Raw genomic sequence first — 17,222 nt, 5'->3', positions numbered from 1 at the left:
ACTTTTGGAGTTGTCTTCCCTGGTTTCTTACGTTGACAATTGTTTCCTCCTTTTTTTTTTCCCGAATCTTCTAAAGTTATGACATGCCTCCAGGTCACTTCTCCCTAATAATATTTGCTCAATTGTTGCTCAATCTCTTGCTCTCTGCCTTCCACCCTGAATGTTTCTTTGATTCCTTTCCTCCTTTGCCTAGAAATTGTCTTTCTTCCTTAGAGCTCATCAATGTGTCAGGGCCAGCAGGGTGGGGCAGGCACCAAAGGGTTCTGTGGAGAGCTGCACTCCTGAGGAACCATTTCAGGGCCTTGGAAAGGAATATCCTGTTTGAAACCTTGTTTTAAGAAGGTGAATTTTGGCCGGGCACGGTGGCTCACGCCTGTAATCCCAGCACTTTGGGAGGCTGAGGCGGATGGATCACGAGGTCAGGAGATCGACAGTGAAACCCTATCTCTACTAAAAATACAAAAAATTAGCCAGGCGTGGTGGCGGGCACCTGTAATCCCAGCTACTCAGGAGGCTGAGGCAGGAGAATGGCGTGAACCCGGGAGGCAGAGCTTGCAGCGAGCCAAGATCGCTCCACTGCACTCCAGCCTGGGCTACAAAGCGAGACTCTGTCTCAAAAAAAAAAAAAACAGAAGGTGAATTTTGGAAATATTTCCCCAATGTCTGCTTGCTGACGTGGCTCTCCATCTCTTCCCAGACAAAATTGCCTGTGTCGTCCCCTCAGAATGTGAGAAATATTGCGGTACCAAGGTTGGCTGTACCAACATTGCCTATCCAACCTTAGTGGTGGAGCTCATGCCCAATGGTGAGAGTCTTTCTTGGGAGGTTGGTAGGGTCTTTCTTGGGAGGCTGATTGGGTTTAGGCACCACCTAGATTCCTGTGGACCTTCTGGGCAAAGCCATTTCTTAGCCAGGGGGGTTAGAAGGGAAAGCGTCATTGTGGGTGTCCTCAGTTTTTGGACATGTCCTCTCTCAGTGGGAAGGAGACATATGACTTGGTTGGGTTCTATGAGTTCTGGGACTTGCCCATCAGTCAGGCTTGGAAAGGAGATGATCCGAAAACTTGTTAGAGAAGAACATGACTTTCCATACTCATACAGACGGTCTTTCAAAGCTCTCCAACAGTGGATGTAAATTAGCACACCCATTATGGAGAACTGGATGGTGGTCCCTCAAAAAATTAAAAATAGAACTACCATATGATCTAGCAATCCTGTGACTAGGCATATAGCCAAAGGAAATGAAATCAGTGTTTTGAAGAGATATCTGCTCTCCTATGTCCACTGTAGCATTATTCACAGTAGTCAAGATGTGGAATCAATATAAATGCCTATCAATGAATGAATGGATGAATGGATAAAGAAAATATAATATACAGTATATACACAATGGGATACTATTCAGCCTCAAAAAGAAGGAAATTATGTCATTTATGACAACATAAATGAACCTGGAGAATATTATGTTTAGTGAAATAATTTAGACTCAAATAAATACCACATATTCTCACTTACATGTAGAGCCTTAAAAAGTCAAATTTGTAGAAGCAGAGAGTAGAATGGTGGTTACTAGGGGTTGGGGTGGGGATCTGGGAAGATGTTGGTCAATGGATACAAAATTTCAGGTAAGAGGAATAAGTTCAAGAGATCTATTGTACAACATAGTGACTATAGTTAATAGCAATGTATTGTATACTTGAAAATTGCCAAGAGTAGATTTTCAGTGTTCTCACCCCAAAAAATGTTAAGTATGTAAGGTAATGCATATATTTGCTAATTAGCTCAATTGAGCTAATATATAGATATTTCAAGACATCATATTTTATACCCTCAATATATACAACTTTTACTTGCCAATTAAAAAATATTTTTAAAAAGCTCTCCAACAGATGTTAAAATGAAGGTTTGAACTAGGTCCAAGGGGTTTTATCTGGAGAATGAATTGACTTTTATGCTCTTCCAAGGAAACACATGGGGAAAGAGGCAAGATTTCAGCTCTAGAATGAGGGAGTCTGAGGCAGGAGATGGATGGCATTCAAGGCGGCTTGTCACCATAAAGAATCTGTTTTCCTAGGAGACTGAGTGAGTACTTAGCTGTGACTCCCGAATAGCTAGAGTTTTGTAGTTGACCTGTGGGATTACAGTCATGTTTCAGAAAAATCTCCTAATTCTGGCTCAAGGGATACAAATCTGGCTAGGGGGTTAGGTTAGGGCGTTTCAGGAGAACAAAACTTCAAAGTTATTACCTAGAAAAATTTAGAATAAACCTATAAAATTGTATTACTGAAAAGAAACTTAGAGACTAGTCAAATTCTTTCATTTTACAGTTGGGGAAATGGAAGCCAACAGAGGGAAGGTGAGTTTTCCAGGGCCAGGCAGGAATGTGGTGTCTGGCATTTGGCCTGCTTAACGCTGCTCAAGGCTGGAATTGAGGAATTCGGGAGAGTCTTTTAAAAAATTAAAAAACTACAAACTTCATGCCTGACTTCGGGCAAACCATTTTTATTCAAATTATATAAAAATGGGAATAATACTTAACTAGCCTACTGAGCTGGGCTGCTTGTTCATAAGGTTACAATTAGCAGGAGTCACAGTGACTCTTCTAGAAAAGTTCTGGCATGGATTGCACTGGCTTCTGTGGAGTGTTTATGTTATTCCGTTAGGTAGGCAGACCCTCCTAGTCAGGACTAAACATTATGCGGGAGTGGACTGTGCACAATAGAAAGATGTGTGGCATGCAGAACGAAATGCTGTGCTTCCCTGTGCCATTGCTAGTCCCTCCTCTTGGTTGTAATCTGGCTTCAGTAAATACTGCATTCCTTTTTTTTTTGAGATGGAGTCTTGCTCTTATCACCCATGCTGGAGTGCAATGGTGTGATCTCGGCTCACTGCAACCTCCACCTCCCCAGTTCAAGCAATTCTCCTGCCTTAGCCTCTGGAGTAGCTAGGATTACAGGCACCTGCCACCACACCCAGCTAATTTTTTTGTATTTTTAGTACAGACGAAGTTTCACCACGTTGGCCACGCTGGTCTCAAACTCCTGACCTCAGGTGATCCACTCACCTTAGCCTCCCAAAGTGCTGGGATTACAGGTGTGAGTCACCGTGCCCAGCCTACTGTATTCCTTAATGACCTCCCTGTGCTAGACTAAATAGATATTTTCCATTCCTCACCTTACTGGACCCCTCAGTGGCATTTGGCATTATCGATCACTCATCCTCCTTGAGTTGTTCTCTTCTCTTGGATTCCATCATACTGTATTCTCCTGTTTGTCTTTTTAAATTTTCCCCATCCTCTCTGGCTGCTCCTTTTCATTCCATTTGCAGATTCAGCCTCCTCCACTCAGCAAGTAGGTGATCCTCCCACCAATCCACACCAACTTGTATCTATTTTGTCTCCTAATGTATGTCTCTCTGTTTTTACTTTTGTTACCCTAGTCTGGGAGACCATTATTTTTTGCCTGGACCACTGTAAAATTATGCACTGTAAAATTATGTTCAGCAAATATTTGTTGAGTAATTAAATGAATGGGGTCTGATAAGAGTATCATAGAGTGGGGAAAGTTCTATCCCAGCTTACCAATTTCAAGGCAAAGTAGTCCTGAACAAATGGCAGAGCTAGGGCTGAAAGCCCTTCCTACTAACTCCTTGAAATGGACCTTTATCAACTGAAAAATGAGATAATTGGACTTGATGATCTTTATAACTTCTATATATCTGATAGTTTGTGATCTACACCACACAAACTCAGAAACAGCCATTAAAAAAACCTCCCAACAAATGACAAAATAATTAGAATAGGCAGCCTTTATAATTCATCTTGCAAGGCTGTAGGTGAGACCATACATTATTTAAAGATATAAAACCTAGAGGAATGACAGAATTGTGTTCCAAAAAGATCTCAAGAGGCATGGATGCTGACTCAGATCTAACAAGCTGAAGTTTAATAGAGGTATAAGTGAAGTTCTAAACATTTGGGTCTCCTAAATGCAGTTAGATAGGAATATAGAGAAGAGAGAGTTCAAGGGAACATGAGTTGTCTTTGAATATATCAAAGATGGCAAAATGGATGAGGAGTAAGACCTGTTCTGTTGGGTACCATGAGGACTACATTTGATGCTATAGAGAGGTAGATTTCAGCCTACTCAGAACTGTCTGAGGGCAGGTTCCCTGTAGGGTGGGAGATTTCCTGTTGCTGTAGAGTTGGGCAGAGGAATGTTGTGGAAGGGATTCATGTATCAGATGGATAATAGATCTAGGTGATCCTAAGGTTACTTTTACTCCTGAGACTGTAAAACTCTTGTTAGTGGGTCCTCAGCTTGGCCTGGCCTTCTAGCCTCAGCAGGTGTCCCCCTGTGCACTCCTTGGTATGGGAAGAATAATAGAGATTATAGCCAACCAGGCTTGCTATAATTGAGAAAACTTTAATAACAAGAGTTCCGTATTCCTACTTGGGAAGGTGTAGTATTCCATATTCTGATTTGGGAAGGTATCCCTGTTTAACACATCAAGAAATGAGGCCTAGAGCTTGATGTAACTTGCTTATGATCAGAGTTAGAAATACAGCCTTGTCTTTCAAAAAAAAAAAACAAACTTAATTGAGCTTAAATTCACCTACCCTACAATTCCCTCATTTAAAATGTACAATTCAGTGGTTTTTTAAGTATATTCACAGAGTTGTGCAAGCGTCGCTGAAATAAATTTTAGAAAATTTGTGTCATGCCATAAAGAAATCCTATACCTGCTAATGAAATGAGCAGACTCTCCCTATTTCACCCCAACCTCCCAGTCCTTGGCAACCACTAACATACTTTCTGTATTCCTAGATTTGCCTATTCTGGATATTTCATATAAATAGAATCATATAATACGTGTTTTTTTGTGACTTGCTTCTTTTACTTAACATAATGTTTGCAAGGTTCATCTGTGTCCTAGCATGTATTTGTATGTCACTCCTTTTTATTGACGAATAATATTCCATCACATGTTTACCCATTTGTCAATTGCTTATGCATTTTGTTTATCCACTTATCATTTGGTGCACATTTGTGTTGCTCCTCCTTTTTGGGTATTACAAGTAATAATATTACAAACATTAATGTGTGAGCTTTTGAGTGGACATATGTTTTCGTTTCTCTTGGGTAGAGAGAAATGAAATTCCACCTAGGAATGGAATTGATGGGTAATACGGTAGCTGAATGTTTAACCATCTGAAGAACTGACTGACCCAGACTATTTTCTGCAGTGGCTGTACCATTTTACATTCCTGCCAGCAATATATGAAGGTCCCCATTTCTCCACATCTCCACTCACACTTGTTATTTCTGTTTTTTAAAAATTTATTATTATAGCTATCCTAGTGGGTACAAAGTATTATCCCACTATGGCTTTGATTTGAATTCCCCTGATGTCAAGCATCTTTTCATGTCATTATTGGCTATTTGTATAGCTTTGGAGAAGTGTCTATTCAGATCCTTTGGCATTTTAAATTGAGTTGTCATTTTATTATTGAATTTTAGGAGTTCTTTGTATGTTCTATATATTAGACCTTTATCAGATATATGATTTGCACATATTTTCTCCCAATCTGTGGATGTCTTACTTTCTTGAGAGCCCCATCTTTTGAATCATAGTTTAAATCTCTTTCTGTTATATCATAAATATTTCAAGTGAGAGACCTTATAAAAATCCCCTCAGATGGAAACACACACACACACACACACACACACCCCACCACCTTCACCATCACCACCACCATCATCATCGTCCAGTTGCAAAGTATTCACCTCAAGTATGTTGTGTCTCCGGCTCTTTGTGGCTGCTGTGGGCTTATAATGGGCTAATAAATTTAAAGCCATAGGACGACTTCTTAAAGCTTCTAGTCTTTTTGAGAGAGAAATTGGATAACATGGCATGGTTTCAGAAGGCAAACAAATCCTGAGTCCTCATATATTTTTCAAGTACAAAAGAGCTGAAGGTGCTGTTATGTGCCACTCAAAAATCCTTCTCTTCCAGGACTGCGAGGCCTGATGCTGTCAGTCATGCTGGCCTCCCTCATGAGCTCCCTGACCTCCATCTTCAACAGCGCCAGCACCCTCTTCACCATGGACATCTACACCAAGGTCCGCAAGAGAGCATCTGAGAAAGAGCTCATGATTGCCGGAAGGTAAATGCAACTTCCCCCAAGACCACAAAAGCTTGAATGATCAGAGAGGTTCCATCTGTGTTACCCCTCAAGCTAGGGAAGGTTGGCAGATGCCTGGGTAGAATGGGAATAATTTCTGTGGCTGGTTATATTTGCCATTTGGTGGCATTTAACTTTATTTACTTATTATTTTATTTTTAAATTTTTTATTTCCATTCATGTGTGGGAAACAGGTGGTGTTTGGTTACATAAGTAAGCTCTTCAGTGGTGATTTGTGAGATTTTGGTACACCCATCACTCGAGCATTATACACTGAACCCAATTTATAATCTTTTATCCCTCACCCCCCTCACACCCGTTTCCCCTGAGTCCCCAAAGTCCACTGTATCATTCTTATGCCTTTGCAACCTCATAGCTTAGCTCCCACTTATAAGTGAGAACATATGATGTTTGGTTTTCCATGCCTGAATTGTTTCACTTAGAATAATAGTCTCCAGTTTCATCCAGTTGCTGCGAATGCCATTAATTCGTTCCTTTTTATGGCTGAGTAGTATTCCGTCATATGTATATATACACCATAATTTCTTTATCCACTTGTTGATTAGTGGGCATTTGGTCTGGTTCCATATTTTTGCAATTATGAATTGTGCTGCTATAAACCTGCGTGTGCAAACATCTTTTTTGTATAACGACTTCTTTTCCTCTGGGTAGATACCCAGTAGTGGGATTGCTGGATCAAATGGTAGTTCTACTTTTAGTTCTTTAAGGAATGTCCATACTGTTTTCCATAGTGGTTGTATTAGTTTACATTCCCACCAACAGTATAAAAGTGTTCTTTTCACCACATCCACACCAATATCTATTGTTTTTTTATTTTTAAATTACAGTCATTCTTGAAAGAGTAAGGTGATTATTTTTTTCTTGCTAATTTGTTTGAAATTTTTTTGTAGATTCTGGATATTAGTCCTTTGTTGGAAGTATAGATTGTAAAGATTTTCTCCCACTGTGTGGGTTGCCTGTTTACTCTGCTGACTGTTCCTTTTGCTGTGCAGAAGCTCTTTAGTTAAGTCCCACCTATTTATCTTTGTTTTTGTTGCATTTGCCTTTGGGTTCTTGGTCGTGAACTCTTTGCCTAAGCCAATGCCTAGGAGGGTTTTTCTGACGCTTTCTTCTAGAATTTTTATAGTTTCAGGTCTTAGATTTAAGTCCTTGAATTATCTCCAGTTGATTTTTGTATAAGGTGAGAGATGAGTATCCAGTTTTATTCACCTGCATGTGGCTTGCCAATTATCCCAGCACTATTTGTTGAATAGGGTGTCCTTTCCCCACTTTATATTTTTGTTCGGTTTGTCAAAGATTAGTTGGCTCTAAGTATTCTCTAAGTATTTGAGTTTATTTCTGGATTCTCTTATTCTGTTTCATTAGTCTCTGTGCCTATTTTTATATCAGTACCATGCTGTTTTGGTGGCTCTGGCCTTATAGTATAGTTTGAAATCAGGTAATGTGATTTGTTCTTTTTGCTTAGTCTTGCTAAGTCTTTGCTTAGTCTTGCTTTGGCTATGTGGGCTCTTTTTTTGGTTCCATATGAATGTGAGTATTGTTTTTCCTAGTTCTGTGAAGAATGATGGTGGTATTTTGATGTGAATTGCATTGAATTTGTAGATTGCTTTTGGCAGTATGGTCATTTTCACAATATTGGTTCTACCCATCCATGAGCATGGGATGTGTTTCCATTTGTTTGTGTCATCTGTGATTTCTTTCAGCAGTGTTTTGTAGTTTTCCTTGTAGAGGTTTTTTACCTCCTTGGTTAGGTATATTCCTAAGTCTTTTTTCCTTTCTTTTCTTTTCTTTCTCTTCTCTCTCTCTCTCTTTTTTTTGCAGCTATTGTAAAAGCGGTTGAGTTCTTGATTTGATTGTCAGCTTGGTCACTGTTGATGTATAGCAGAGCTACTGATTTGTGTACATTAATTTTGTGTCCTGAAACTTTGCTGAATTCATTTATCAGTTCTACGAGCATTTTGGAGGAGTCTTTAGGGTTTTCTAAGTATATGATTGTATCATCAGCAAACAGCGACAGTTTGACCTCCCCTTTACTGATTTGGATGCTGTTCATTTCTTTCTTTTGTCTGATTGCTCTGGCTAGGACTTCCAGTACTATGTTGAATACAAGTGGGTGAGAGTGGGCATCCTTGTCTTTTTCCAGTTCTCAGAGGGAATGCTTTCAACTTTTCCCCTTTTGGTGTTATATTGGCTGTGGGTCTGTCATAGATGGCTTTTATTACATTGAGGTATGTCCCTTTTATGCTAATTTTGCTGAGGATTTTTTTTTTTTTTTTTTTTTTTTTTTTGAGACGGAGTCTTGCTCTGTCACCCAGGCTGGAGTGCAGTGGCGCGATCTCGGCTCACTGCAAGCTCCGCCTCCCGGGTTCACGCCATTCTCCTGCCTCAGCCTCTCCGAGTAGCTGGGACTACAGGCGCCCGCCACCACGCCCGGCTAATTTTTTGTATTTTTGGTAGAGACGGGGTTTCACCGTGGTCTCGATCTCCTGACCTCGTGATCCGCCCGCCTCGGCCTCCCAAAGTGCTGGGATTACAAGCGTGAGCCACCGCGCCCGGCCGAGGATTTTAATCATAAAGGGATGCTGGATTTTGTCAAATGCTTTTTCTGTGTCTATTGAGATGATCATGTGATTTTTGTTTTTAATTCTGTTCATGTGATGTGTCACACTTATTGACTTGCATATGTTAAACCGTCCCTGCATCCCTGGTATGAAACCCACTTGATCGGGGACTGTTGTGGGGTGGGGGGAGGGGGGAGGGACAGCATAAGGAGATACACCTAATGCTAAATGACGAGTTAATGGGTGCAGGAAATCAACATGGCACATGGATACATATGTAACAAACCTGCACATTGTGCACATGTACCCTAAAACCCTAAAGTATAATAAAAAAAAAAAAAAAGATAAAAAAAAAAAAAAAAGAAACCCACTTGATCATGGTGGATTATCTTTTTGATATATTGTGAGATTCAGTTAGCTAGTATTTTGTTAAGGATTTTTGCATCTATGTTCATCAGGGATATTGGTCTGTAGTTGTCGTTTTTTGTGATGTCCTTTCCTGGTTTTGGTATTAGGGTGATACTGGCTTCATAGAATGATTTAGGGAGGATTCCCTCTTTCTCTGTCTTGTGGAATAGTGTCAATAGGATCGGTACCAATTCTTCTTTGAATGTCTGGTAGAATTCAGCTGTGAATCCGTCTGGTTCTGGACTTTTTTGGTTGGTAATTTTTAAATTACCATTTCAACTTCGCTGCTTGCTAATGGTCTGTTCAGGGTATCTAATTCTTCCTGATTTAAGCTAGGAGGGTTGTATCTCTCCAGGAATGTATCCATTTCCTCTAGGTTTTCTGGTTTATGCACATAAAGGTGTTCATAGTAGCCTTGAATTATCTTTTATATTTCTGTGGTGTCAGTAGTAATATCTTCTGTTTCATTTCTAATTGTGCTTATTTGGATTTTCTCTCATCTTTTATTGGTTAATCTTGCTAATGGTCTATCAATTTTATTTATCTTTTCAAAGAACCAACTTTTTGTTTCATTTATCTTTTGTATGTTTTTTTTGGTTTCACTTTCTTTTAGTTCTACCCTGATCTTGGTTATTTCCTTTCTTTTTTTTTTTTTTTTTTTTTTTTTGAGAAGGAGTCTCGCTCTTTCACCCAGGCCGGAGTGCAGTGGCGCCATCTCGGCTCACTGCAGGCTCCGCCCCTCGGGGTTCACGCCATTCTCCTGCCTCAGCCTCCCACATAGCTGGGACTACAGGGGCCCGCCACTGTGCCTGGCTAATTTTTTTGTATTTTTAGTAGAGACGGGGTTTCACCGTGTTAGCCAGGATGGTCTCGATCTCCTGACCTCGTGATCCGCCCGCCTCGGCCTCCCAAAGTGCTGGGATTACAGGTGTGAGCCACCGCGCCCGGCCGGTTATTTCCTTTCTTCTGCTGGGCTTGGGTTTGGTTTGTTCTTGTTCCTCTAGTTCCTTGAGGTGTGACCTTAGATTGTCTATTGTGCTCTTTCAGACTTTTTGATGTAGGCATTTAGGGCTATGAACTTTCCTCTTAGCACCACCTTTGCTGTATCCCAGAGGTTTTGATAGGTTGTGTCACTATTATCATTCAGTTCAAAAATTTTTAAAATTTCTGTCTTGATTTCATTGTTGACCCAATGATCATTCAGGAGCAGGTTATTTAATTTCCATGTATTTGCATGGTTTTGAAGCTTCCCTTTGAAGTTGATTTCCAGTTTTATTCCACTGTGATCTGAGAGAGTGCTTGATATGATTTCAATTTTCTTAAATTTATTTAGACTTGTTTTGTGGCCTATCATATGGTCTACCTTGAAGAATGTTCCATGCACTGATGAATACAATGTATATTCTGTGGTCGATGGGTAGAATGTTCTGTAAATATCTGTTAAGTCCATTTGTTCCAGGGTATAGTTTAAATCCATTATTCCTTTGTTGACTTTCTGTCTTGATGACCTGTCTAGTGCTGTCAGTGGAGCATTGAAGTCCTCCACTATTATTGTGTTGCTTTCTATCTTATTTCTTAGGCCTAGTAGTAATGCTTTTATACATTTGGGAGGTCCAGTGTTAGGTGGATATATATTTAGGATTGTGACATTTTCCCCTTGGACAAGGCCTTTTATCATTATATAATGTTCCTCTTTGTGTTTTTTAACTGCTGTTGCTTTAAAGTTTCTTTTGAAACTTTAAAGAATATAAGAAGAGCTACTCGTGCTCACTTTTGGTGTCCATTTGCATGGGATGTCTTTTTCCACCCTTTTACCTTAAGTTTATGTGAGTCCTTATGTGTTAGGTGAGTTTCTTGAAGGCAGCAGATACTTGATTGATAAATTCTTATTCATTCTGCAATTCCATATCTTTTAAGTGGAGCATTTAGGCCATTTATATTCAATGTTAGTATTGAGATGTGAGGTACTATTCCATTCATCATGCTATTTGTTGAAATACTTCTCCCGTGATCTGGACCTTAAGGTTCCCCAGTGAGGGTCTGTGTTTGGGGGCGGATGATCCCCCTTTCCCACATTCACAGTTTGGGCTCTCACAGTATTTTGGCTGTCTCCTGGGTCCTGCAGGAGCAATCTGCTTCCTTCAGAGGGTCTGTGGATCCTCTTGGCTTTCCTGATATATTCTTGCAGTAGTTCTTGGAGCAAAAGTTCATGATGCTAGTCTCTGCATGATGCTCTGTCCATCTGAGTGGGAGCTACAATTTAGTCCTGCCTCCTATCTGCCATTTTTTCTAGATCCTCCAGTGGCGTTTAACTTTAAATTGGAGATCACTGAACAATGCCCCTCTGGAGTTAGAAGGGACATAAGAGACACCTAATTTACCCCTCAGGCTTTCATTTGGATTGAGGCTCATCCTGCCTAAATCCAAACAGTCCGGACAGTGGCAGAGACACAACTGGAATCTGCAGCCAACTGACCCCTTGTCCAAGGCTCTTTATACTGCCCCACACTGTCCTCCTCAGCCCCTCACACTGCAGCTCTCCACACTGGCCGTCTTTGAGGCCCACATGCCTCTGATACCTTGACCCCTTGATGCAACATTTTGCAGAACGATTGTGAAGGTTCAATTGTGCTTGTGAATATACTCTGTAAAGTCAGTCTAAAACACCAAGTGCTGCACACATTTCTTGTTGTCAAATGGGCTGATAAATGCAATAGGGTCCTGAAAGCATTAAAGTATCAACACCTGAGTCAGGTGTGCTCCTTGTCATGATTATCCATGGGGCAGATGCTCTGGACAGAGGATCAACAGGAGCCTTGCTTGTTTTTCTATGGGGCTAATGCAGGTCAACCTCCTTAGGGCAGGTGGACCAAGTCCCTGGGATGTCAGTCAAGGGAGTTTCCCAGTGAGTGCAGGAGGGGTATAGGCTGCTACCTCATAGGTCTCATTTTCAAGATTGGAATGAAGGAAGCAAAGCAAACGTGGTGGGCCACTTTCAGTTGACAAGATACCTGGCACCCAAAGGAGATCTGACTGTGCCAGAGGATCTTTACTCTGAGCCATAGAAAGTAGCACTGTTACCTTCATTGATTTTTCCTTAGAAAGGCACTTACTGACTTCTCCAGTTATTTATGTGGTTCAAATGCAATATGCTACAGAAAATGTTTTGTTGCCTTGTGTAGGGATGAATCCCATGGCCCTGAGACTATGTTGGGGCTCGCATTTTTGTGTATCCTGTAACTACTGCCCTGGGGCTTGTCCCAGTCCTGGATGAGCTCACAGTGATGTGAAACCATTCCAAACTCTGCTGTGGGGACTGTAAGATCAACGAGGGGCTCAGATAAGGGAGTGATGAGTATGGCATGAGTGGCTGGGAAAGGCTCCTGGGGAAGGGAGAACCTGAGCTAAGTCCATAATGGTGGGTGGGATATGGAAAAGGGGGACAGTGGAAAGGCATTTCAGAGGGAGAAATGTGTGAGTGAAAACATTGCTTTGTGGAGGTCAATTTAAGTTGCAAGTAAGTGAGAAAGGGAATCACAGTCATCTTTCTAATTCAATCAAGAACACAAGTAAGAAGAGCTTGCAAGGACATCTCCAGTCTTTTCAGGACTTGAAGTGAAACCAGCAGGAGGAGAGGTGGAAATACCTGGTAGTGTTTCTTCCTATCTAGATCATTCCTTTATAAAATCATCTTGCCTAGTGTTTTTATTAATAACTTCATTATTATGAAGAAGACAAAATGGAAGAAGGGGGAGAAGAATAAAACAATAATAATAGTTTTTACTATTTATTAAGTGCCTGCTATTTGCAAGGTTTTACTCTCACTTAGTTAACTATCATTTAGATTAGTTTTACTATCACTAATTCTTTTTTTATCGGAATTTAAAACTTCTGTTTATCAAAGACACCATTAATCAAATGAAAAGGGAGAAAATATTTGTTAAACATATATCTAACAAAGGATTTATATCCAGAATATGTAAGCAGCTCAATAATAAAACAACCAAATTAAGAAACAGCCAAAAGACTAACAAAGCACATTTAAAAAGTGTTCAATGCTATCACTAGGCATCAGGGAAGTGGAGATCGCAACCATACACACTAAAGTGACTAAAATTTAAAAGATGATATCAAATGTTGGTGAGAGTGTGGGTCAAACAGAATTCTTATACATGGCTGCTAGCAATGCAAAACAGTACAGGCACTTTGAAAATCAGTCAGGCAGTTTCTCATAAAGTTGGATGCCCATCTACCCTATAATCCAGCAGTATCACTCCTTGATATTTACACAAAAGAATGAAAAAATATGTTTGTAAAAACACATGAATATTCTTGCTCAAGTATACTGCTATAGATCTTAGTTTGTATTGTACACATGATCATATATGGTCTTGTATTGAGGTCATTGGTGTGTATGTCATGTGACTCCCACAGAATATTCTCTCAGTGCATGAGTGTGTTTGTATCACTACTACTGTCACTAATTCTTATTCCCACCTTGCAAGGTCAGTCCTATTCCCAGTTTACAGATGAAGAACTTGAGACTCAGAGAGGTTAAGAAATGTCTCCTATGTCACACAGAAATAATAAGAATTTGAATCCAGGACTATCAGGCTCCAAAATTCATACCTTGTTCCCATACTCTATTGCCTCTCAAAATGAGATTCTCTTATGGTGGCGAGTGGGCCTAGGCTACTATTGAAAGTCAAGTGTGTTTCACTAATTCATAGGCATGAATGACTTTCCTATAGGCAAAAAAAAGCTTCAAGCATACATTTTTTTAACTATTTTTTCTTGCTGTGGTCATATTTGCTGCTGGTAGTGGTGGTGGTGGTAGTGTGTATATGTATGTATGCATATGTATAATACATAGCAATATATACTCATGTAGAGGGCCGGGCGCGGTGGCTCACGCCTGTAATCCCAGCACTTTGGGAGGCCGAGGCGGGTGGATCATGAGGTAAGGAGATTGAGACCATCCTGGCTAACACAGTGAAACTGTCTCTACTAAAAAAATACAAAAAATTAGCCAGGCGTGGCGGTGGGCGCCTGTAGTCCCAGCTACTCAGGAGCCTGAGGCAGGAGAATGGCGTGAATCCGGGAGGCAGAGCTTGCAGTGAGCGGAGATGCACCACTGCACTCCAGCCTGGGTGACAGAGCGAGACTCTGTCTCAAAAAAAAAAAAAAAAAAAAATATATATATATATATATATATATACTCATGTAGAGCTACTTATTGACACTTTGTTGTGGGGGCTTTAATTTCAGGTTGTTTATCCTGGTGTTGATTGGCATCAGCATCGCCTGGGTGCCCATTGTGCAGTCAGCACAAAGTGGGCAACTCTTCGATTACATCCAGTCCATCACCAGTTACTTGGGACCACCCATTGCGGCTGTCTTCCTGCTTGCTATTTTCTGGAAGAGAGTCAATGAGCCAGTAGGTATCATCTGGGCATGTCCAGAAAAGTCATTCTGGCATAGAAGTTTCCATGTGGGTTTGCATATTCTCTGTGGGAGGGATTCTATTTCCCAGAGATCTTGAGCAGACACAGATGTGCTGCTGAGGGTTTGTAGGGAAAGCCTCCAGGGACCATGGGGCTCTCTGTTGGAGTGAGCTCCTCGGGAGTTGGTATGGGGGGTCCACATTCTCTCTGTCTCCTCTGTCCAAGATTAGATTTTCTTAAAAATTTTTTTTAAATTTTTTTTTTAATAGAGGTGAGGACTCACTATGTTGCCCAGGCTGGTCTTGAACTTCTGAGCTCAAGTGATCCTCCCACTTCGGCCTCCCAAAGTACTAGGATTACAAGCCAAGATTAGATTTTCTATCTAATCTTGGTGATTTTGACCTGACTGCATGGCACTCCCTAGGAATTCTGTAGCCTCTAGGTGAGCAAGAGAAAGTCCTAGCATGAGGTACCTCCAAGTGCTCTACTGTGAACTCGGCTTTCCAGCCAGCACCTCTCAGGGCCCAGTGAAGACAAAGTCCTGGTGCGCAAGCAATTTATACATAAAACAAAGTGCGTAAGAAGTAAGGGATACAATACAGCACATGATATTAGCAGGAAGGGATTTAGGAAAGGCTTTATTAGCAGGGACTGAAACTGTCAGGGAAGGCTCCTTGGACCAGCTGGAGCTGGAAGAATTTGAAGTTGGAGAGGGAAGACATGGCATTCAAGTCAGAGAACAGTACTGTCCAGACCTTTCAGGCAGAAGTGGGATAGGAGTGAGGGTGAAGGACTTGTATGGAATCTCACCTGGCTCAAGGAGAGTTTGTGAATGTGAAAGATGGAAGATGTGACTGGAAAGGTAGGTCAGGGTTTCATTAACAGTGATCCCTTTGGTAGAATCTTTAGGTTTTTCTAAATATGAGATCATATCATATGTAAATGAGGCCAATTTGACTTCTTCTTTTCCAATTTGGATGCCCTTTCTCTCTTGCCTAATTGCTCTGTCTAGGACTTCCAGTACTATGTTGAATAAAAGTGGTGAAAGGGTATCCTTTTCTTTTTCCAGATTGTACAGGAAAGGCTTTCAATTTTTCCCCGTTCAGTATGATGTCAGCTGTGAGTTTGTCATATATAGCTTATAATCTTTATTGTTTTTGAAGTTGTTACTTCTGTACCTAATTTGTTGAGTTTTTATTATTAAAAAATTTGAATTTTTAAAAAAATTATTTCGTGGCAAATTTATTGATGTTTTTGGAGACAGGAATCTCACTATGTTGCCAAGGCTAGTCTCAAACTCCGGAACTCAAGTGATTCTTCTGCCTCAGCCTCCAAAGTAGCGAGGACTACAGGCACACCCTGTGCCTAGCTAAGAAATAATTTTTTTGAGTGAAATAGTGTATGGGGGATGAATAGGGAACATATTTTTTCTTTTTCCTTATTTATTTCTTCATCTAGAAGTCACTTCCAGATGCCAGCATAGGGTGAGGCACTAGCAACACAAAGTGAATGAAACCTGCTTCCTTCCCTGGGCAACCCCCCGGTTCAGATTGGGAGACAGAGAACTATTGTGATTCCATGGCAGTGTGGTTGGTGCTGGCCTGGATCTGTGTCCACAGTGCTGTGGCCACAGCAAGAAAGGGTGCATCCATCCTGTGTAGCTTGTTCTATTTAAGCTAGAATGAAGTTACCAGGAAGAGAAGAGCCTGTATTCTCCCAGACAGAATGAGCTGTACAAAGACCTGGAGACAAAAACACATGCCATGCCATGTGTGGCGATAGCTGATAATTTGGAATAGAAAGTGTAGGGATACCAATGGCTGGCAAAGGGGCTGACCAGCACCTGATAAAACTGTGAAAGCTCTTTTGGGCCACCTTCTAAGAGCACATTCTATTTTGTCACTGACCTGCCAGACTCAAACCTAGTCCTTTAGGTGAGGACTTACCTAAGGGAAAGATAGAAAGGAAAAAAGGAAGGAGGGAAGGAAGGAAGGTGTAAAAAAAAACCCTGAAAAATCATCCCCTCATGTTTCTGGTCTCTTAAAGTCTTCCATATTCTAGTATGCAGACCCAAAATTTAATGTAAAAACACAGTATAATTTTATGTTCTCAAACTAAAAATAGTTCATAAAATAAACTACAAAGAGGGCTAAAAAAGTAAGTGTTATTTATATTTTGATGGAAAAGTTTCTTTCTCCTTCATCTTCCAAAGACCCAATTTCTTTTCCCATGTCTTTGTGAAATACAAATTACCTCACAAGTAATTACTTTTCATCTGAATATGCCTAAATCTGGAGATTGGTGTTGACAGTAGCTGCAGGTGGAGAGGCTCAAATTATTTTTCAAGTTAAAGGGAATTTTTGGAATCAAGCCTGTAGGTTGACATTCTAGTCCAGTTATTAGACACTTTACTCCATTATATTATGGCTCCTTGTTTAATGATCGAGGTGAAATCATGTTGCTGAAACATGATAGACAGACACACTGAGTGTGTCTGTCTAAGTGCACAGCACTCCTAGCCATATTCTGAACTTCAGTGTTATGGGTTCAGACAGCCTAGAGCTACCACTTCTCCTACCTCTGTTCCTTTGCCTCTGCCTATGCC

At 40.7% G+C, this 17,222-nt stretch overlaps 1 protein-coding gene across 3 annotated transcripts in view; it reads left to right on the top strand.

Annotated features, from left to right (window-relative positions):
• Nucleotides 1-17,222, top strand: part of SLC5A1 (solute carrier family 5 member 1) — a 70,884-nt gene that overhangs the window by 42,603 nt on the left and 11,059 nt on the right. For all 3 annotated transcript variants that reach the window (XM_055251557.2, XM_063623577.1, XM_055251558.2), the window contains 3 exons: nucleotides 698-805; nucleotides 6,015-6,165; nucleotides 14,442-14,610. In XM_055251557.2, the coding sequence (XP_055107532.1) occupies nucleotides 698-805; nucleotides 6,015-6,165; nucleotides 14,442-14,610 (428 nt within the window). The remainder of the gene's footprint in view (nucleotides 1-697; nucleotides 806-6,014; nucleotides 6,166-14,441; nucleotides 14,611-17,222) is intronic.

This window comes from Symphalangus syndactylus, chromosome 18 (genome assembly GCF_028878055.3).
Source record: "Symphalangus syndactylus isolate Jambi chromosome 18, NHGRI_mSymSyn1-v2.1_pri, whole genome shotgun sequence".
NCBI classification, from domain to species: Eukaryota; Metazoa; Chordata; class Mammalia; order Primates; family Hylobatidae; genus Symphalangus; species Symphalangus syndactylus.
The sequence above is the reverse complement of the archived record's forward strand: the minus strand, read 5'-3'. Positions and strand labels throughout refer to the sequence as shown.